Consider the following 22,413-nt stretch of genomic DNA (forward strand, 5'->3'; position numbering starts at 1 on the left):
GAACAATGTCCCACATTTCACTCTCCAGCTACATCAAGCTGACAGTAATGACAGGGAACACACAGAAACTAGGACAATTTAAAAGTAGAAGGTTAGTTCTGAAAAGACTTATAGTGTGGTTATCAGACGTGGGATGCTGAGGCAAGTCCCTAATTATATAAACTCAATTTGTTCGGAGGCGCATTCAGGTGATGTTCAGCACCTTTTACATTTAGATGAATTTAGCTTCTTTTATAACCCAACTCTGATCATTTATGGCTGGTGTTTATCTGTTCTGCAGACAGTGTTAGAGCACTGAAATAATTCAGGGTATTATGGGCACTTCAAAGCTGACTCTATTAATACCCAGAGAGCTGCCTTGGGTGCTAATTGAGGGGCCAAACTCAGAGCTACATGCTTCTTTTCATCTCCCTCAAACCTGTATTGAGCAGAGGCATCATTAAAACCCATTTGAAAAGGACACCCACAGACCCAGTTCACAAACAGTACACCTAAATGCCACCATCTCACACTAACAAGACAGCACTTAGACTGCGGAGACTACTGGTTTGGTGCATTAGTACACACTGTCCACTGGCTCACTCATGAATCTTTTAACACTGTTTCCCTCAAGCTGGATCAGAGCATCCTTTGAGGGGTGGCTGGCACACACTGGCACTTTGGCAAAGACCAACTGCTGATATTAATGTCACTAGCAATGTGGGTTCGTACTATGTGGCTTTGATTTATGAGCATTAGCTTCATTACACTGTTACACCATCCACAGATATAGTATGTAGACACAGTTGAAAATACAAGGCACTAAAATGGGTTCTTTATAGAGACACCAAAGAGGAACCACTTGTAGTTCCCTAAAGAACCTTTCAATGGATGGATTTTGACAAATGAGATATGTAAGCATGATTACCCTTTTTAAAGTTTAAAGAACCTCCACATAATGTAATGCTGTAGTGCTGCATTTACATGTTGGTGGTAACAACGGACAATGTTGGTGGTAACAACGGACAACGGCAAACCATCGCCAATTCTGCTATGAGATGGTGGAATGCCGATTTTGAAAAAACTTTAGACCGATTAAATGTTTTCCTAGGACCACAAGCCAAGAACCTAGGGATGCACAATGATATCGGAATCATATCAGAATCAGCAGACAATTGCGGAAAAAATATTGGTACCTGACAGATGTTTAGATTTGACCGATATTTCCTGTATTTCCCATACACACGCTATCCTTGGGTGTATATTGACTGCCACAAAATATACACATTTAAAAATTATCTTTCGTAAAGAAAGTGGTTCTATATAGAGCCAGGAACACTCAATAGAACCTTGTGCATGATTAAAGCGTTCTTTGAATCATGAAAGAGTTCTTCAGATTGATGGAGAATGTGCTGTAGATGATTCTAAAAAGAACCTTTTTCTATAAATATTTCTATATATTCTATATTCTATATAGCACCAAAAAGGGTTCTTCTATTGTTACAATGTCAAGCTTGTTACAAAAGAAGAACACTTTTTGGTGCTATATAGAACCAGTTCACTGTTAAATATTGATGTAACAATATGGGAATAGTGGGCCAATGCCAATATCCAATATTTTTCATGTACATATTTGCCAATGCAGACACCAATACCAATACATAAATATTTATAAAAGTAGAAAAGGAAATCCACCTCCTTTAGTATTGTGAAGAAATACAATACATATGTGAATATCCAGATAGACTGGCGACCTGTCCAGGGTGTTTCCTAACTTACGCCCAATGATTGCTTGGATAGGCTCCAGCACACCCGAGACCCAGAAGGATAAGCAGCTTAGAAAATGTGTGTGTGTGTGTGAATATCCAGACTCAGCACAGCATTTGCTTACTTAATCACATATTCAAACGAGGCATCAAATAAGTGAATAAGTGATTGAGTTAAACCTTCCAATTTTTTGTTGTGAAGCGCCTCCTGGACTTGGCTAAGGAGAAGGTTAGGTCACAGAAATGGCTGCATGGAAAAGGGCTAATGCTTTGCATCAGTGACACTGTGTGTTATGTTTATTTATAACAATATAGAATATTTTCTCCCTGGAATTTGTTAAAATGCACCAAATGTAAGCTGGATATTGCTATGGTACACACATAAAAATTATGGTTACTCAAAGGTTCTTTAGTAAAGAATATGGTTCTACACAGAACCATGAACACTCAAAGAACCCTTTGCATGACTAAAGGGTTCTTTGCATCATGAAAGCGTTCTTCAGATTAATGGAGAATGTGCTGTAGATGGTTCTGTATAGAACCTTTTTAAAACGGGTTCTATAGCACCAAAAAGGATTCTTCTATTGTAACAAGCTTGACATCGTAACAATAGAAGAACTGCCATTGGTATCTGCATCGTTTGATATGTACATGAAAAATATTGAACATTGGCAATAGCCCACAATTCCCATATTGCTACATCCCTATTTAACAGTGTAGGTATGATGTCTCCAGAGGGATTAGTCTCGGCTTTAGCAGACAATGGTGACAACCGTATAAGAACATGACTCAGGAAAAGAAATGGCCACTGACCAGAGGGGAGTCCTCATACACAATGATCCCATCCCTCACAGATGGCTGAAGAGTCAATGTCTGAACCGTAGTGTCTCTGTAGAAGCCAAGAATAAAGAGTCACACACTATGTAATATGTCTAATATCTGCAATTCTACTGTATTGATCCAAGAGCAAAAGGAATGACACAGCCAATAAATTCTCTACATTGAGTTGAAGTTGCAAAGCATTTTTTTCCCAAGGTCTCATTATAATTATAAAACAAAGCGACCCAAATCCTTAACGGATATGCTCTCGTCTCTGTAGGTTTCAGATGTGAAGCATATCTCAGCAGACTTACTGGCAGGGAGAATCCCTGAAGTGATGACTTTGGTCTAATATTAGAGTTCTGTAGTAGCTAACCAGGGCATAAGAACATGATTGACTTTCAAATAACATTGAAAAGAGTGCTGCATTAACTTTGTGTAGCTACAGAGATAAAAGAGTGGATTAACAAAGAAAAAAGAGATGACTATCTTACATCTCACAGCACACAGCTGGACCACACTGAGAAGCCATCTTTTAAATTCAGAACTCTATAGCCCACTCCACATGATCTACTTAGATGCTAAATCTAATCTGTGGACAGGTGATCCTTTGTGAAGTCTCTGTTCTAACATTCATTGTCCAAAGAAGTAAACAGACAGAGGCAAGCGCTACTTATTCAGTGGGTGATCCATCACAATACAGCTTGACCTGGGGTTTTAGTCTCTTTGATAAAAATTGGTCTCTTTTACAACAAACACAACTTTTATGAAACACCATATGCCCATGCTGAGTTTAAACAGCACTAAATAATAGAGGTTCAACTGAAGATCAAAATGATAATATTTCATTTTGCAGCTCAGAAACTATGAGCACCTTTTTCTGGAACGGGAACAAGGCCCGTTTGCCAATCTCCGACTCCCACATCCATGCTGTTTTTCCATCTATTAATAGGAGTTCTTCAAAGGCAACAGTGCAGCTTAAGAGCTACGATTCCCTCTGTCCCACAGACAGGTGTCCTAATTTATAAGGGACAAAAATAATTCACTCTACCCTTGGAAAAAGGAACCGTTTTTCAGTCCAGCACTGAGCAAGTGTACAAGAGAAGATTCATAACCTAATGGAAAAATCTCTTTCGATAAATCATAATAACCAGTTGTTTACTACTTCAAAGACTTAGGAAGAGATGGAACCAGTGGCTGGCTATTAAGATACTGTCCTCTACTTTATTTGTGTGGTAAAACTCTAAAGGTCATATGACTAAATTACTGATCAATTCTGCCAGTTACATACAATGTAACTAGATATGGGTCATCCCTTCTTTGGACTGTAATGGACGTTTTTGTATGTATGAAATGTTTGGAACATACAAAAGCAATACATTTCTTTTACCTGTGAAGCTGCAGATATTCTCTGGGTCTATTCATTAGATGCAGGAACCTGTCAACAATTTTGTTTTTCCCCACACCCTGTCAACAAATCAGAGAAGACTATGTTACTCAGCGTAAATGTACAGTACTGCGACTCTTTTACTTTGGAGCGGTGCCATGTATAAATACCTACAATTTTTTCTTAAGCTACAGTTGGACCGAACAATTTGGGGAAAATGTAAATGCGATTTTTCCGATCAATAATGGGAATGAGATTTAAACTACTCATTTGCAGGCAGCTCTGTGTTATTAGGTTATATTTACTCACTTGAAATTGGTTAGGACAACGTTATTGATAATATAAGCTAAAAATAAAATTGCAACTCTTGCAATTTGAAAATTACAACCTTTGAAATTGCATTTTCAATTAAAATGATCCATTTTCAGCCCTAATCTACAGCAAATAAAGTGCATCAAGTCAAAACTATTCACATGCAGAAAAAAAAGAAACACACAAACACATTGATGTCAACACTCAAAGTGCTGTACTGCATGAATGTCAGTCTATTTGGCATGTTGGTGGCAGTGTGACAGCCGTGAACACGCCCACTCCTTCCCCCGAGTCCGAGTGCTCCCTCCAGGGATGGGGGAGTTAACTATAGCAGGGAGTGGGCGAAAGTCCAGTCACTGTGGGGCATGATGAGTCCCAGTACACCCTGTCCCTCAGTCGTTATGCTTTTGCTCTACACGCAACAACCACAACACTGTCTCATGACTCCAGGTCATGCTGGCCCACGTCTGTGCTGTCAAACTCTCACTGTTCGCTAACTGTGGTAGTATTGAGACTTAAGTTGCAAATTTTGCCAAAAGGTGACAAGTTTGCATGTTTGCTTTGTATTCACCATTAAAATGACTTTTTTTATTATAAATCTGAACTTCAAGCCTAGTTGAATATGGCAGTTGTCTATTTGCACACTTACGGTTCATTAAGATGCTCAGGCATAATGATTAGCTACTGATGCCTCAGATACTGCCTACGTATTTACATGACACGCTCCTGTCATTATGTTTTAAGCAGTGAGGAAAATGGGAAGTAGAAAGACCCTGCTACATGCCAGAGCCGCCTCTGATAGGCAGTCGTCTATGTTGCCTATGTCTGAGACTGCTATGGAACAAGAGGGTACACAGTACTGGCAGCAATGGGACAGTGACTACACTAAATGACCTTATATTAAGTGATGATGCCTCTTATTTACCTGGTTGCCCACAAGCAACAGGTGTTCCCCCAACAGGAAGTCCTTCAGCATGTCCTCCATAACCATCATGTGCTATAGAACAGAGAGAAGACCACAAGACAGGACATAATGAAAACATTTGAAAAGTCAGTGCCAACACTGTGGGTAACTCCAGTCCTGGAGATCTGTAGTCCAGCACAGTTTGGTGATTTTCCTGTTCCAACAAACCAAATAAACCTGGAAATGAACTGACGAGATGAATCAGGTTTGTTTAAGCAAGAAAATCACCAAACGGTGCCAGACCTGACTTATCCACCACTGGTTTAGATCTTTTTTCAACACGTTACATTTCCATTCAATCACAATAAATATTTCAAAAATAAAGTGCACCTTTTCTTCATTTATTCATTTCTGCATGAAATAAACGAGCAAGTCAAAAGCATATCTCTCCTGGCTGTTTGTTGTAAAATAAACAAGTGGAGTAAATGGACAGAAAGAGGACACTGCAGTTATAATCTTAACTCCAATGTTCAGTTTGTTTTTCAGATTATATTAGGGAATAGCATGCTTTCAGTAAACCTACAAACTATTCATAACATCCATAAAAGATATTATGCATCTGTGCATAACATCTATAAAAGAACTACGTAAACATGTGGACAGAGCAGACTGCCATATCTAAGAGACGCGTCCTCATTTATGCCTCGGTGGCATGCTCTACTTCTTTCCTGGGCATGTTCGAAAGACAAAAAGCAGGTCATTCGGAAGTGGGACAGGGAGCAACTTTTTCTCCTCCGCCTCATCTGCCTTTTTCTCGTCCTCTAACGGCACAGCGGGGGAGAAGTGTCAGAGAGGGAGGTGTATCTGGGTCATCCCTTGCTCCTTTTCCTTACGAGGACGGAAACATCTCGATGCGGCTGCAGAAGTAGCCTGGCTGGCACACTCGTAGGGTGGCATTATCAAAGAGCTAAAGCAGACATACTAGACATAATGCCAAATTCCACCCAGTATATAAACCAGGGGGTGGTCGTGTATAATTCAGTAAGGACTTATTTTAATACAGGCTGATTGAAAAAGTAGCTTTGACTTCAATGAACATCAAGTGTGCTATACAAGTCTAAAATGAAGAATGTTCATGTTCTCAAATACTTATTAAGTTTGGTAATCTGTTTGCCCTTCTTCTCTATTTTCTGACACATGAATGCACACCTTTTTTAGACTAGGACCCAAAGTATACATTGGTTGTGGTCCCACAGACTTATCAGTATCAGAGAAATTATGCTGATAAAACACGGACATGAAGTGGCTCATTAAAAATTTGAAAACTACTAAGGAGTGGTCGGGAGTGGTCGGTTTCTTGTTCACATGCCAGACTCTATCACAGTGAATTTCAACACAAACTATCATAATGGTCAACCTTCTTTTGCAGGAGCCATAAATTGGAATTTCAGGTCCCTCACTTGAACTAATCAATGTGGAATGATGGAAATGTGTAGAATTACAAATCAGACTGGGGCTTCTAAGTGTCTAACTGTTTACTCTGTTGTTAGTAGATCGCAAGTTCAATCCCTGGCGACACCACGGCTATCCCAAGAGAGTGGCCAGAAGCCCAAGAGATCATAACTGACCTCTTTCTCTTTCTCAGGGTGGGCAGGATAGTGCTCCCCCATCACTCATTGTGATACTAGCCAATGCAGACGACTGTCAACTAATGTGACAGTTAGCGTTCTCCTCAAGTGGAAGTTTGAATAGATGCAGATGTCTCAGAGGAAGCATGTGCTACACTTCAGCCTTGGTAGCTTGGTAGCTTTGTGTGACCGGGGGAGGCCTAGCTATCAAAAAAAAAATAATTTTTTACATGGGTCCTATTTTAGACGGAGGTTGCACTGTTAAACTGTGGGAGCAATCAAACATCTAACGAAACTTAAAAGATAATGAATGGGAGCTGCAGAAATCCTCTTTCGCTAGATTAAGGGGCAATTCCTTAAATTGTAATGTAATCACAAGTAGGCCTACTTTTTCCTAAAGTGACTGTGTAGGAATAGTCGCTTAGCAGCAGAATGAACAGAGGCTGTTTTTAACTTGATTGCAGCACTGCAGCCTCAATCATGGCGACCAGTTAATCATTTCAGCACTTGCAGTTTAATAGTATATAATAATGAGAAGAGCTCTTGCTCAGTCTGGGGTCTGCTGCTGGAGCTGGAGCAGAAGAGGATAACACTACATGCTAGCAATGGCCAGCTGATGAGCTCACCTGAGCATTCTCATAAAAAAGCACATCAGGCACCTTCATCTTCTCGTCAGGACTATACACAGGAGTGGAGACTTTGCCTATGGTGAGAACTCCATCTCTTACCACAGCTGATATGAAAGGAGATAAAGATAGATGAAGTGAGTGGGAGAAGGGAGAGAGAAAGAAAGAGAGAGAAATAGTGAGAGAGAGCACAATGGGATGAGAGAGAAAAAAAGGCTGACCATTCAGCCACTGCGATGACCTTTCAGATAAGCACTTTGAAATGTAGCCTCTTTTTGACACATACACACAAAAAAATCTATTTCTACCATCTACTCTTCCTAGACAGGACACAGCACAGCTATAATCAAACATCCAGAACTCCATTCTTGTGGACAGAATTAGAAAATAGCACAGGCTAAAAGCTTGCAAGCGATGCTAAAATTGTCATTGTCACACTGAAAAGTGAACAGTGTCCATGTGCTCAGTGTGTTCTGTGTGTATGGTAACTTACAGGTGTGGTCCTGTTTTTGCTCTGCTGCTGGGTCAGTGTGCTCCTCTATTGAGCAATCAGCCAGGTTTTTCTGCAGAGAGGAGCGTGCCAAGCTGGGCAGGAACCTACACATATAGCAGACAGACAAGCTTCACACTGTTGAAGTGTTCTCCCATAGCAATTAGTACAGTGCCTCATTAAAATTCAATTAAAATGAAAATTATATGTACATATTTTGATATGTACGATATGTATGTACTGCATCTATACCTATGCAATCACAATGTCATATTAATGTTTTTCATTTATTCAATAATGTTTAAAGGGGTCATATTCCACATTATTCTTTTATTTTGCTTTTTTTTCCTTAAGGTCCACTTATGACAGCTGTGTGGATCTAGGTTAACTTTTATAGGACATTTTCCAATATTACTTTATCTCTCAGAATGCTGTTTTAATACTAATACATGTAAATAGCCCCTTTCTGATTGCCCTGTATTTTGCCTCTTTCAAAAAGCAGTCTATGCTGGAACACTCCTTATGACTTCAGTGTGAATGGGTGGAGCTAACCTGCTGCATGCTGTATAAGTGGATACATGTAACTGCATTTTGCAAAAATGCTTTTTTGACATCACAAAAATGCTCCAGCCACAAACTAATATGTTAGCACCAAACTAACACACTAGCCACAAGGTAATGTGCTAGTCACCTTAATCTTGGAATAATCTGCAGATTTACTAATCAATCTGAGTATGTATACACATAATGTATTATCTTTTAACAGCTCCTTAGGAAGCACTAATTATTTGATACATAATTATTATTCAATTAGTTCCATAATTAATATATTACTCATAAGGGATCCAGTTTATTTATACGTATGTGCAACAAAAGTTTTTTAAAAAATTATTTGGCAGCGATTGGTTATATGTGTGCATATGTGTGCATCTGTGAGTACATACAGAAGAATAAGAGCATATGAGAGTAAGTGAGATGTATATAGGTGACCTGGACAGACAGGCTTTGTTTACAGCATGGGCAATGCTTTCTTCAGGATATTGAGACAAACGACGACAGATTCTCAGCAGCTGTCTGGTGGACAATGAGGATGCCAGAGACTGGGCCTAGACAGATAACACACACACACACACAACGATTAATCTAGTTTATTATACCTCCCAAAAAAAAAAAAATCAGAAACAAGCATATGAGCAATTTGAGTTATATGAGCATTTGTTCAGCAGTAAAATAGGTTGAAGTACAGCTTCAGTAAGATGCACCAGTATATCCGTGTTGATATTAGAAGAAGATGTGTGTGATATCTTACTGTCGGGTCGTTGGTTCTTCTCAGGTTGTGGGTGAGATGCAGCAACTGCTCCACTGCTTCATTAGGAACATTTGGAGTCTGCATGAAATACAGCAAACACAGGTCAGTGCCCTTAGCACAAGCCCTGTACGAATGTGTGCATGTAGCAGATGAAAGCTTTGGCAAGGGGGCAAAGCAAGGTCAAGTCAATCCTCTTCTGTCAACACTGACAAACCCCTGAAGGTCATCTAGGCAGCCCTACATCTAGTGTTTACAATATCTCACAGCTGAATGGATGAGTGGAGAGAATTGAGAGAAAGCAGAGGGAGAATCTGAGAGCAAATATAAAAAGTAAGTCAGATTTAGTAACAGTCGGAAGAATATAGCATGATTTTTGAAACACTGTTCTTTATTTAAATACAGCAAAACAACTCGTCATTACATTTAGCTCTGCTATTAAAGGCAGGGTTGTTGTGGACTAACCATGCCGTGAATGACCGCAGCCTCCTCGGATTTGGTGAGGGGCTTGACTGTGTGGAAGAAGAACATGGTGAGTAGCTCAGGGTTGAGCCACTGCTGAGAACTGCTGCCTGCCACTGGGGGCTCGGCCAACGCAATCACCCGGAATGATGGATGGATGGGGAAGATGCACCTGAGAAGAGAAATAAAAGCAGTTCATGGGGCAACAGTGAGATTAGGTAGATCCACTAGAAGTTCCTAAGCAAATGAAATAGTAGCTTGACAAAAAATCTGAATTTACACCCCAACTGAATTAACCACAAATGTTGCAAATCTGCAACAGTTCTTTTTTAGTTTTGCACTGGAGCTATGAGGCTGACGCTGCTCAGTGGTTTTCTACTCCAATCATGGGGACTCCTCATGATTTGGATCAAGTGTGGGTCCCTAAGACTGGCCTTGAGAACCATTTATGTAACCCCCAATTATGTAAATTCATCACACATTTGCACAGCACAAAATGTTATTAGCTTTAAAATAGGGGTGGACCGATTATCGACAAGCCTCCAGAAAAACAGTAAATTATTGGTAAAATCATAACTTACCATTTTATGTTTAATAAATAAGTTCTACATAATTTCTGCTGCTCATTTTCATTTATATTTTCACTCTTTAAAAGTACAGACAGCTTCAGCTTGCTACTTCCAAAGATTTCACTGCTCTGCTTAGGCTAAATGAGCCATTTCCATCGAATCATGCAGTGCAGAATACATCTGAAACATTCAACACGTCCAACTACTGCTTGTTATCGCATGAAATACATTTCTGATTGAACAATAAAGAGAAATAAACATGTTAACAATCATACACCCTCATTGTTGGTGCTTTTGACAAAGTAGTGACCATTTTTACAGCAAGATTTTTCAGATGTTTTCAGATGCAGTTTTTAGTCTGTATCTAGGATTTCTAGCTTGTACCCATATACTGAAAAGGCAAGACCCATCCCTGATAAACACTGTCAGTAACTCATACTAAGTATTTTAACACTGTCAGTAACTCATACTGCGTATTTATTTTATATAAAAATTATGTAATGTAAAAAAATGTTATATATTTGCATAATTTTTGGAATTTCATGTTTTTGAGCAACCTTTCTAAGCTCCATTTTCTTACAAACGCACTTTTGTCTATTTAGGCTTGGCTAAATGACAAAATGCACTTTTATCCATTTAGTCTTGGTTGAAATTTATGGTAGCACAAGAACAGTCAATGTAATTTTTGATGGACTGCCTAGTAATCCGGCCTAAAAGAAGCATTTTCGCTTACTTACCAACTAACTCACAAACTATGTTGAAACACACATGCGTGAGGAGGGTAGCTAGCCCTCAGCATGTGGCGCTAATACACCCTAAGTTAGCCTGCCGACTGCCATTCATCATCAGAAGAAGACTCTGGTAGTGGTTTGTCATGCTACACCAGAGATCTTGTAGAGAGGAGAATTACCACTCTGTAATGTCTTCGGATTTCTCAGATGCAAGAGGGCGCCCCCGAGTGAGTCCAAAATAAATTAGTTAATATGGAGCATTTGAGCAAAATCTCTGGGCAAGTGACCAGAAACTCGCTCGCAGGCGCCCTCTGGCATTTTGCAGTGTTTTTAATACAACGAGGGAAATAGGAAGAGGCCAAGTTCTTCATTAACCGGCTCTGGTGATAATACCCGGTGAGAAATAACCTTTAACCTCGCCCCCTTAAAGTTCATTGTTTTTTTTGTTTTTTTTGCTGCCCGTTGAAACGGTCCTGTTCATCTCACTCTACCACCCTGTAATACTGGTTGGTTCATTTCTGCTATTTCATGATGTTTTAACACAGCTAAAATATTAATTTCATTTTACCTCAACAAGAAGCCCAGGTTATGTGCGATTATTAATTCTGTTAAATCTGAAGTAATTTAAACCGCTCTGTCTCACAGGTATCTAGTCAAGTTTGCTTAGCCAGAAAACCTACAGCTGTCAGACTGAGGAAGCTAACTTAAACATTTATACATGCATATGTCTGTTCAACGTGAATCTGACAGCCTTCTATGATGTTTTGTCCACTGTTTTGCTAACTGACTGTTGCTAAATGTACTCGAAGGCACACATTTGCACCTTAGCTAGCTTGCTAACAGTGTCTGAAATTTAATATCGCTAATCAGATTTAAATTGGTTGGTGATGTTAGGTAGGAAGGCTGGTTTACAATAGTTTGAAAAGCATATTCCCAAAATCTGATTAGATGGTATTGAACTTGGCAGTGAAGTGTTGCATAGAGGTGAACCATTTCACAAGTTTTTTGTATAGTATTGTACTCTCTTAAAACAATGGGCAGATGATCCAAGCAGATAAAAGGACAGTAAATGACAACAGATCAATGGCATTATTTATTGGAACATTTTGGTTTGCCAGGGATATTGTAGATGTAAAGTAACGAGAAATGTGAGATTACTTTCCTGGAAGTAACGTGATCCCATTACAGTTTCAATTTTTACCCGGCTTTCTCCCCAATTTAGTCTTTGCCAATTCCACCCGCTAGTTAGGACTCCCCCAATCACACACGACGCTATCAACGCTAGGAGGGTGAAGGCTAACACAGGCTTCCTCCGAGACCTGTGAAGCCAGCCACCGCTTCTTTTCGAACTGCCGCTCACACAACATCACTGGACCGCCGAACGCGCTCGGAGGAAAGCGCCAACCGCCAGATCTGTTACGTCAGCTAACAGACGCCTGCGCTGACTAGCATCGCGCTTAGTGAGTGATGGGGGAGAAAGGCAGCCATCCCACCCACCCAGAGAGAGCGAGGCCAATTGTGCTCTCTTGGACTCCCGGCTACGGATGGCTGTAGCATCACCAGGGATCGAGCTCGCGATCTCTGATGATAGGGCCAACGCTTAGACGGTTACGCCACTCGGGAGCCCCGAAGTAGCAATTTTTAATTTAATTTTTTTTTTTGTAACTACCTCACCACTGGTCAGCAATGGGTCAGCTTCTTATTTTGGATCGTAACCATAGTTTTATGTTCTTGGAGTAAATTGTGCATCTAGCTAAAAACTTTGAAGGGCTAATTTTGCACCATATGTGAGCTGGTTAACTTCTCTGTGGGGTATGTTTGTATATTGCTGCCCCAAGCACTCAAATTGGCTTGACTGTAAAAATGCACATACTGCTACAGGCTTTATGACAGTAATACTGAACCTACAAGCATGAGGTGTGGGGTTTGAGGGGTGTCATGTACTGACAACTCAACTGTGCCCCCCTCATTTTTAAAATGGCTGCTTCACCCCTGGCATTATTAACCAAAATTTGCAGAGGAGAGAGCATGTGGCCTGGTGGTCTGGCAAAATTAGGCTTGCCTAATCTTGTTCATTAAACTATTTGTTTTAGGCAAATATCTCCATCCCCAACACACAATACACCCCACTCTGACAACATATCTAACAATAATAAATGCAATAAGCTTTTCTTGAAGCAAAAACAAGCTTTTGCAGAATGCAGAGTTGAAGGGTTTTTTTCTAAATGCATTATGGATCACTTTCAAGAACTGTTATTTTTTTCATGATATATGCAGTTGGGAGTGGGCTTTACACATATATGAAATATCAATGCTTTATTATGATGAACACCACCTTTATTGCTATATCCAAAATTGTTACAAATGGATATACAGCATTTTGAAATGAAACTCTTCAGTTATTTATAGGCTTCAAACACAAGCCAGTGGAAATAATAGATGTGCAGGTGGCACATGTGCAGGTATTCATTCAGTCACGCTACTTATTAAGCTTTTCTTCCTTGATTACAATGTGTTACTGAAGACAGGCATAACTATATGCAGCTGATGGGCGATGTCCACGTGGGACCTAGAAGAAATGCGGCCAGTTCACTGATCTGTCAACAACGATCGGATATGTCCATGTCAAGCGCCATGGCCAACCATCTTTGTCACAGTTGAGAGTGTACAGCTGACAATCGCGTGGCTCCTGGTAGCATTTTCACGTAATCACACTGGACAGCTCCAGCTATTTATAAACAATGGAGAGCCCTGCATGTAATACATAGAAACACCTACTGACAGAAGGGGAGGGGGGCTGGTGAGAGAGCCAAAAACAAAACTCCTCACTATTATACCAGTACCCTCCTCATCAGATTAACCACCCCATGTTGCCTAGCAACACCATAGTAGCCCACATTCCTGCTTGAAAAGAGACTGGTCAAGATTATATTATCGGCATATTTTCATATTAACTGCTGCGTGGTAATACTAGCACACAGGTACAGCACTAACATGAACACTATAATCATGAACTGAGTATCAAGTTTGCTGTAGGCGTCTATATATCATATAGACTATATTTGTGATGAAAGATAAAAGATAAGTAAATTTACGTTAGAAGTCTCAGAAATTATGCCACTATGGGCAATAAGAAAAAAAAAAAAACATATTTACAGAGGTTCAGTCCCTGATTCGCATCTCACAGCAGGAAGTGGCAAGTCTACTGTCCGGAAATGACACATGCTAGCATATGCCACTTAGCAAATGGCACCTACCATCAATAACCGGTAACGAGTGGCACTTGCCGCTCATGCCGCTTGGTTAGTGCACATCATAGCATCACCAATGGCCATGTGTCACTCCAACCCTTGGTGCATATTTACTAATGTCAATGCTGATGCAGATACATAAATATTTATAAACGTAGGAAATGGGATTAAATGTACCTGGATTAGCATTTTAGAGACATATAACATTTACCTCTGGAATTAAAAACATAATTAAAATTGACATTTTTGCACAGTAGCCCAGTGTCGCCTAAACATTCTGCTCTTCCAGAGTACAATAAATATATCAAATATTGGCTTGAAATATCAGTCAAATCTAACCATCTGTCTGATGCCATTGTTTTCATTTAAGCACTTCCAAAATCGACATGTTTATGATATCATTGTGCATCCCTAATAAATATTTTTGCAAAATACCTCATTAATGAGGTAAACAAAATAAACGAGAAGGTAATTAGAAGGAAAAAAGAAATAACGTTAACTACTGTTGCAGCGTTAATAAAAGCAAAAATCATCAATAAACAAGGGTTAAATAACTGAATAAAGCAATGAGTGGGGCGAGTTGGGTGCATAATTTGTAATATATGCCTCATATAATATCTAAATGTCTCAGTAACAGACAATTTTTCACTGCTGTCGTTCATGCCATGAGTCTGTTTGCTGGTTATGCATTATGCATCGTACAAAAAAAATCTGTAGTGTTTCCTTTTCATGTTAATACAACTTTGTGGCGATGACTGCTGATTACGTTGTGGTTGTACATCACTGGTTTCAAAATCAAAGTTACTCTAAATTAGAGACACATCATGATTAAGTTTCCTTGATATTTTGCTCCACTTTAAATTGTAATTGTTGCCCTTTTTAACCACTGCTCTCAAATTCAACCTACTGATTACAGCTAACTGAAGTCAAATTATGATGTATAAAAGTGCTTGCTCTGATGGCAGAGGGGGACTGCATCCTATCCATTTTAAGCCATAAGAATTACAAATGCAGTAAAACTAACAACAAAAAACAACCACCACAGCAAAAAAGCCAGGGAAATATTGTTTCCTATCTCTACCCCAGTGAAACTAGCTGGCAGCATTACTAACAGAGTCCAGTAGGTGGGAAAGCCCAGTTTGTCCTTTCAATCAGCACCACTCCATGAGGTCAATCTCCTCCCTGTCCTTTTTCTGGCTAACTTGGTGAGTTTATTCATTAACAGGACAGTAAGGTGATAAGTGTGTGACTGTGTGTGTGTGTGTGTGTGTATGTGTGTGTGTGTGTGTGTGTGTGCGCGCATGTGGTTAATTAAGAGCAGCACTGGAACCACATGAAGTAAAGTCTAGGACGTTGGCTAGAAACGCAGGAAGAGGAACAAGCTTTATTTCAGCCTCAGACGCGCCACCGCAAACATCCTTCCTGGCCGTCTAGGTGGAGTTCCAGCAGCAAGACATGCCCAGCACTGATTCTGTGGGCCGAAGGTTTACACCATTCTTGCTGTGATAATGTGTGGATATTTCATGGGTCTAAAAGGGAACTGGGATGAACACTGAGATAAGCCCATATAAACACCAGTAACTCTTAATATTTGACTTTTTTTTCCTGATACAAGCATGAAGATTAGTTCTTCCAAAACGGCCAGAGGACAAATCAAAAACACTGTGGAATGTTTGTTATGGTGTATTCTTTCCATTTTTCAATTCAGTCCACACGGCCCAAAACAAAACACTGGCTCAGAGTTTGCGAGGTGTAAAGATAATGAAAGCAATCTGGTCAATAGACTGACCAGATTGTTTTGTATGCCATAGTGTGAAACTATAGTTGAAAGAGTTAGATCTCTTAGCACTAAGGAAATGAACAGTCTTGTCATAATACATTGTTTGCAATGCACTGTTTCACCTTATAACAAAAGTTCCACCCATAAAATGTTTAAACGGTAGCACTTCAACAGCTGCTGATTAACTCTCTATTACATAGTGTGATTTGTCATGAAAACTGTGCTGAGCCACAACATCTCCGTTTTTCAGTTTTCAGATTGCACATCTGAAGGCGAATGAGGACAGACAGAAAAACAGTGAATGTTGACTTGCCAACCAAGACAAACCTCATAAAGTCAACCTCCAAAATAAAATGTGCTTGCCTTTCTGGTGGGCAGTTTCCTGTTATTGTGGCCAGAGATGAAAGCGTCCATTGTCATGGGCTGAAATGCATCTCATTGCGAGTCAGCGTTTCACCCAGACATGGACACTGAGTCTTGACTTTAATTTATAGCCCAGTCTCCCTGCCTGAGAGCAGAGTGTTAAATGCGGATATGTGTTTAATTGCTGGTCCGAGACAGTGCCTCTACACGGAGGTGATGTCACTTGGATTTAATCAACACCTCAGACACGTCTCTGTACTTTCAGACAGTTCTGAGCTGTCAGCACACTCCAAGTCTCGTCTCAGACAACATGAGCTACTGCAACAAATACCCTGACCATTAGACGCAAAAAATATTGGTTACAAAATGTACTGACATTAATGGAAGTAATATCGCTGAACCATTTAAGGGGTGATGACTACTATCTCTAGAGAACCGTGCAAAAGTCAGAGACCATCCTTCAATGATTTAATTTCCAGTCAAAACAACAATTAAGTACATGTTATTCATTATTCATAACAATTGCTATCATAACAATAGCAAGAACATATATTTCACAGAAAATTACACAAAAGCAAATATGATAGACATTTTTCAGAATTCCCTTTGCCTTTACTACAGTTCCCATTCTTTTCAGTTTTTTTTTTTCTAAAGAACTCTGCTGGAATATTTTTCCACACCTCATTCTCCACTCTCTCAAAGGTGAAGGCTTATAATGTTTATCTGATGGTGACAGTATAGGTGGTCTACCTAGTCCTGCATGGCTTTTTGGATTCCCTTTTTTCTCTTTTACCTTTTAATTGTTTGATTTTTTGGAAAATCAATTTTTTCCCTACTTATTTTAGCTTATTTCTAATCTCCTCAGAAATATTAATAACTGTTATGACTAAAAAATTTAAACAAATAAAGGGTCTCTGACTCTTTCAGCACACTGTATGTCATATTTCATGATTATGCAGCATGCATGCTAAGCCAGTGATGACAAATGTGCATCTGAATTTGTGCCTTTAAATGAAAAAAGATCATCTCTGATGCGACTCTCATGAGAAGATCAGCACACTCATGGGTGTTGATTAGTGGGAAAAAACCATGAGGCAATTAACAGACTTAAGCCAAATACCCTCTGCTAGGAATGCACACATTCATATCCTCATACGTTCACACAACACCCTGCCATTGACGTGATAACAACCACTAACACTAGTTGCTTCCACTGGGAACAATGCCGTAGTCGAGCTCTGGCTGTCCACAACAGAGATGACCGTGTTAATCCATTTCCTAAGCGAGGCAGGGCTGAGACAAGTAACATGTACTTATGCATCTTAAAGTATTGGTTACATATTTAAAAGCCCATGTTTAAAAAAAAAAAAAAGCAAACTTTTTTGAAACAAATGTAGTTTTTAAACATACTTAAAGTTTCAGCATACACTTCCCCTCACTGCACAGTCCACATACAGAAAGTAAAACCAGCAAAATTAAATTAATTATGCTTGTGATGTCACAAAAAACAACTCATTTACATATATCCACAGCCAACAGCAGTTTAGCTCCGTACCACCACACTGAGGTTTTCACGCTGGACTGTTTTTTGAACAAGACATAATATATATATATATATATATATATATATATATATATATATATACATATATATATATATAAAGGCTACAAAAACAATATGTATATATATAATGTTTTGTTATTAAATATTGAATATTAAATGCTGCCTTGCACACTTAAAGCACAATACTGGGTGTGAGAACATTAATAATGATGCGTTTTTACAGGCGTGCAGCTCAGGAGGAAACAGTTTCTGAGTTGTGCATGTGTGTTTATTGGCCGTTTAGCTTAATGATTTAGTTACTCGGCCCTCACATAGGAGAGCAGTTTAATCCCAGTGCAGGGAAACACTTGTCAGGCTTCTAATGGTCTGTGATGTCTCTCTGCCTCTGTGTGTATAAGGTAATGTGGTCTGTTCTATCATCGCCTCACAAACACACACACACACACACACACGCACACAACATGTTTATGGTAGAATATCACATATCTGACCAATCAAAGGCAACTGCGAAAAGTGTTCTGTAAGTGTTCAGTTAGATCACAGGATTTCAAGCAACCTGTGCTGTGTTTCCAATGACTGTGCTGCGAGTATGTAATTATCTCAGTGTAATGCTGTGTATATGCTTATAATGTGTATAAGGCCAATGGGGTGAGTGTTGCACCTGTCCTGCAGCTCACTGTCAGTCAGATGGAGCTCCTCTTTCATGCTCTGGTAGCGGTCCCACCTCAGCAGCCGAGTGCCATCGTACAGAGCCAGCTCCCGGTCATGTAGCAGCCTGAGTAGAGATCACACACATATTTCAGTGTCCTAGCACAACACAAGGCTGCATAAGTAATAGATTCACATGGGGCTTGCCTAGACAGCACCGCCAGAGTCCCCAGGTTAACACGGTGGATTCCATCCAGGAACACCATCTTGCCCTCCTGAGCAGCGCTGACCAGTGGGGAGGCTCTCCAGGCTGTGTCCCCGTTAGGCAGAGTGTACCTCTGTTGGAGCAGGTCCCGTGCGGTCATATCCTACCAGACATACAAACACACACAGTCACTCACACACAGACTCAAACATTACATCCACAGGTGTTTGGTGAGAGATGAGCAAGAAGAGGGCGCAGGGAGACTTAACCTCACAGCAAGTGTCCACTGGATAAGGCTCTGGGTTAGGGGTATAATGACACATGATCATCAGGGCATGATTCAATTCAGTTATTGATACTGGGTTAGCAATTTGATATTCTCACATTTTGAATAAAATTTGACTGAAAAAACAATGACTGTATCCATGTCGCTGCACAGCCTACTAATGAAACTCGGAACATACTGGTGTTGGTTAAGATGATTGCGATTTCACTGGTGTTCAATGAATGATTTCATTCAGAGAGATCTGATGTGAAATGATGCACTGTACAGAGTCACTGGAAATATATAAAAAAGAGATCTCCTAAATGTCTCTGTAGTGTCTCATAGACAACAGGAAGATCAAAAAGAAAGAAAACAAAGACTTTTGTTTAAGTGTCCTGCTGCTTAGTTATTTCTCTGTAGAAAAAGACTACAGTAGTCTCACGTGTCTCCTTTTGAGTTTCAGTAGAAATTTCAGTCATACATCATGCTCTGACTTCCCAAGATAATAACACTCATCTTTATCTGCAACTAAACTCTCATCTCTCCTTTATCTCTCCTGCATCTCACATCTGCTTTTTGTCTAATCTCTTTCTCTGAAGGAATTTTAAGAGAACCACCATTAAGTCTCCTGAGCCATAAAAAAGCAACATTTTAGCAATAACATTTTCCTCTGGGGAAACATTCTTTACAGTGTCTGATTTCTTTACAGTGGCGGTGAAGAGACCAAGGGATGCAATGTCAACAACGTAAATATAGGCAATTTATTTGCAAACAAAAATGATTATTTTTGCATAATGTGTTTGAGTTTTTTGCATAATGCTGATACTAATAATACAGAAAATGGAGAGTTTAATTCCAAAATACTGTAATATCCATTTGTAACAATTTTGGATGTAATATGTTTGTGAAAAGGACAGCTAACATACAATGGAAATACATTTTTATTTCTCTAATAAAAGTGTTATCCATCATTATATAGCATTGATATTTCTTGTATGTGTAAAGCCCACTACCAACAAGTTACATCGGGAAAAAGAAGTGCTCAGCATGTACCTTTCCACCAAAATTACTTATTAATAATCTCAGAATTTTCTCAAAACTAACAGAAAACAATGTCTCAAGCAGCAGACAGCGTATTCTTAACCATTTTATGTAATGACTTTGATGGAATATTTATATGCACTAAACACACTAAAAACTGAAGCGTCTGGTTCCCATCACCACCACTGTTAACAATTCTGACTCAGTTTCTCTAGTACTGTGCATTTCACATCAATCCAATTTTATGCAGACATTCTGAAAGATTAGTGGAACGTCTCTTTAACAGAACACAGCTGATACTGCCCATCTTCACAATGCACAATATCACATTTTTATATCACAATGTATTGTTACTTTCCAGTACTTCGCATACAGCAGTTATTCCTTCATATCTGGTTCAGATACACTGCAAACACTGTTTGATTCCCCCTACTTTTGAAAAGACCCATTTATTAAGAGTTAACCATAAGACCAGAGTACTCTTAGCCTGACTATGTAAAGGAAAATCTCACAAACGCAGGGAACAATAAAAAGCTCTGTTACATAACTATCATCTATCTCACAGTGAATCTACCAGGCAAGCAGAAAGAGAAGTTTGAACGAGGCCCCACAAGGAAAATAACTGCACCTGGCTATGGGGATTTGAACTCTTTTTAGCAGGCCTTTTCCACAACAGCACTACAAATACAACACTGTAACCCATTAGGGACAACCGATGTGCTATGGAGACAAATAAATAAGATTCAGTGAACTGATGTGATGAATTACGCCACAAAAATTCCTTTTTTCCCCCCGGACGCTGGGACCCCTGACCCGCTCCAGCTAAAAATATCCACAGCGTGATGCACAGGCAGCTTCCTTTTCCTGCCTGCATCAGACTGTGCCGAGAGCATTCCTGGCATTCCACAGCTTTTGCACATGCACGTGCACGCAGACACACTCAGACCATCACACACATACACTTACACACATACACACACGTGGGCGCCAAGGTTTTACTACCTGTACCTCTAGTGTTTACCCTTCTCTCTAAGCAGCTTCTCACAGGCTGTTTGAAGGCTTTCAAAACAAGAGAGTACTCTGATGAGTCCAGCATGCTCACAGGACCCTTGAAGAGAATGTTTTTGAGCGTGGGTGGGTGTGGTGTTAAAACAGTCTTCACATAATAGACTCACAGGTTCAAAGACTTTATCACATAATAGAATCTTTCAGAGAAGATTTTAGTAATCTCAGACTTGGCAGGTCTGGTGAAGTCCTGAGTGTTAAACAGCCTTTCAAGGCTTTTATGGGAAAAGCTCTCACTTGACAAGGTCTTCAAAAACAACTTCTGCAATTGAGTCACATGGCTCTATGATATAAGCCTTCCTTTTTATTCTGTAGAAGCAGTGTTGGGGAGAAGTAAAGTACTACAAGTAACGTCTTACGCAACAAATGAAAAGGTACCTCAATGAGCCAAGTGTTCCGACTGCAGAACAAGGGAAGCTCTGTTATTCGAAGACACTGAGTGGAGACAATGGACAGTACATGATTCTGAGCCCAAAATAGAAAAGAACTGTCAGATAAACGGATGGCTATTTAAAGATGTTTTCATATCTGAAAATACCCATTTTCTCTGAAATCAGGTCTGTGGGGATGTCAGTGGAGGAATCAAGATTCCTCCAATCAGAGGGTGGTTCGGTCCCTCCTCGTGCATGATTGGTGAGGAGTGCTGGATGACTGGGATATATGACCTCAGAGTGCATGACCTCTGGCATGACTCTGCTGAGGCTCAGTGTGCTGCTCCCTGAGCCAGCGCTTTGGTTTCCTCAGCATATACAAACATTCCTCTGTAAACAGCACTGTCTGCAGCTGCAGCTCATGTGCCAGCAACACAAATATCCATCCATAAAACTCTGAGGATTACAGGCTATACATACCAACGTAGCCTGAAGTGGAAAGAATATTTTCCACCTGACCTTTGAAGTTTACCATCCTACCATGCTTTAAGTGTTGTGTTCTTTTTTTCAGTTAGTTGTATGCTATACAACACAGAACAGTCCTTTTAGGGTTTTCAAATAAGATGGATGTTACAATAAACATATTCATAATTTTATTGATTTAAAAATGTTATTTTCTATATGGGGTTGCAAGGCAGTATAGTGAATTTAAAGCAGTTACCCTATTAAAAAATTGTGAGATCAGACATACTGACACAAACTTACTGCATTGTGTTAAAAACACATGATTTTCCTGAAAGAGACAACCACAGGGGCTCCAGATTGGAAACCATCCAAGTCAGGGGTGCCCAGTCCTGGTCCTGGAGATCAACCACCCTGAA

The 22,413-nt window shown here is 39.8% G+C and overlaps 1 protein-coding gene across 1 annotated transcript in view; it reads right to left on the reverse strand.

The window, feature by feature from the left end:
- vwa8 (von Willebrand factor A domain containing 8) overlaps nucleotides 1–22,413 on the reverse strand; it is a 98,339-nt gene that overhangs the window by 61,473 nt on the left and 14,453 nt on the right. Inside the window, exons 13-22 of the mRNA XM_036565268.1 lie at nucleotides 18,793–18,953; nucleotides 18,599–18,712; nucleotides 9,683–9,851; nucleotides 9,221–9,298; nucleotides 8,902–9,017; nucleotides 7,915–8,018; nucleotides 7,422–7,528; nucleotides 5,189–5,260; nucleotides 3,955–4,031; nucleotides 2,559–2,634 (exon numbers count right to left, since the gene is read on the reverse strand). Coding sequence (XP_036421161.1) covers nucleotides 2,559–2,634; nucleotides 3,955–4,031; nucleotides 5,189–5,260; nucleotides 7,422–7,528; nucleotides 7,915–8,018; nucleotides 8,902–9,017; nucleotides 9,221–9,298; nucleotides 9,683–9,851; nucleotides 18,599–18,712; nucleotides 18,793–18,953 — 1,074 coding nt within the window. The remainder of the gene's footprint in view (nucleotides 1–2,558; nucleotides 2,635–3,954; nucleotides 4,032–5,188; nucleotides 5,261–7,421; nucleotides 7,529–7,914; nucleotides 8,019–8,901; nucleotides 9,018–9,220; nucleotides 9,299–9,682; nucleotides 9,852–18,598; nucleotides 18,713–18,792; nucleotides 18,954–22,413) is intronic.

The sequence above is a fragment of the Colossoma macropomum genome, unplaced genomic scaffold (genome assembly GCF_904425465.1).
Source record: "Colossoma macropomum unplaced genomic scaffold, Colossoma_macropomum, whole genome shotgun sequence".
NCBI classification, from domain to species: domain Eukaryota; kingdom Metazoa; phylum Chordata; class Actinopteri; order Characiformes; family Serrasalmidae; genus Colossoma; species Colossoma macropomum.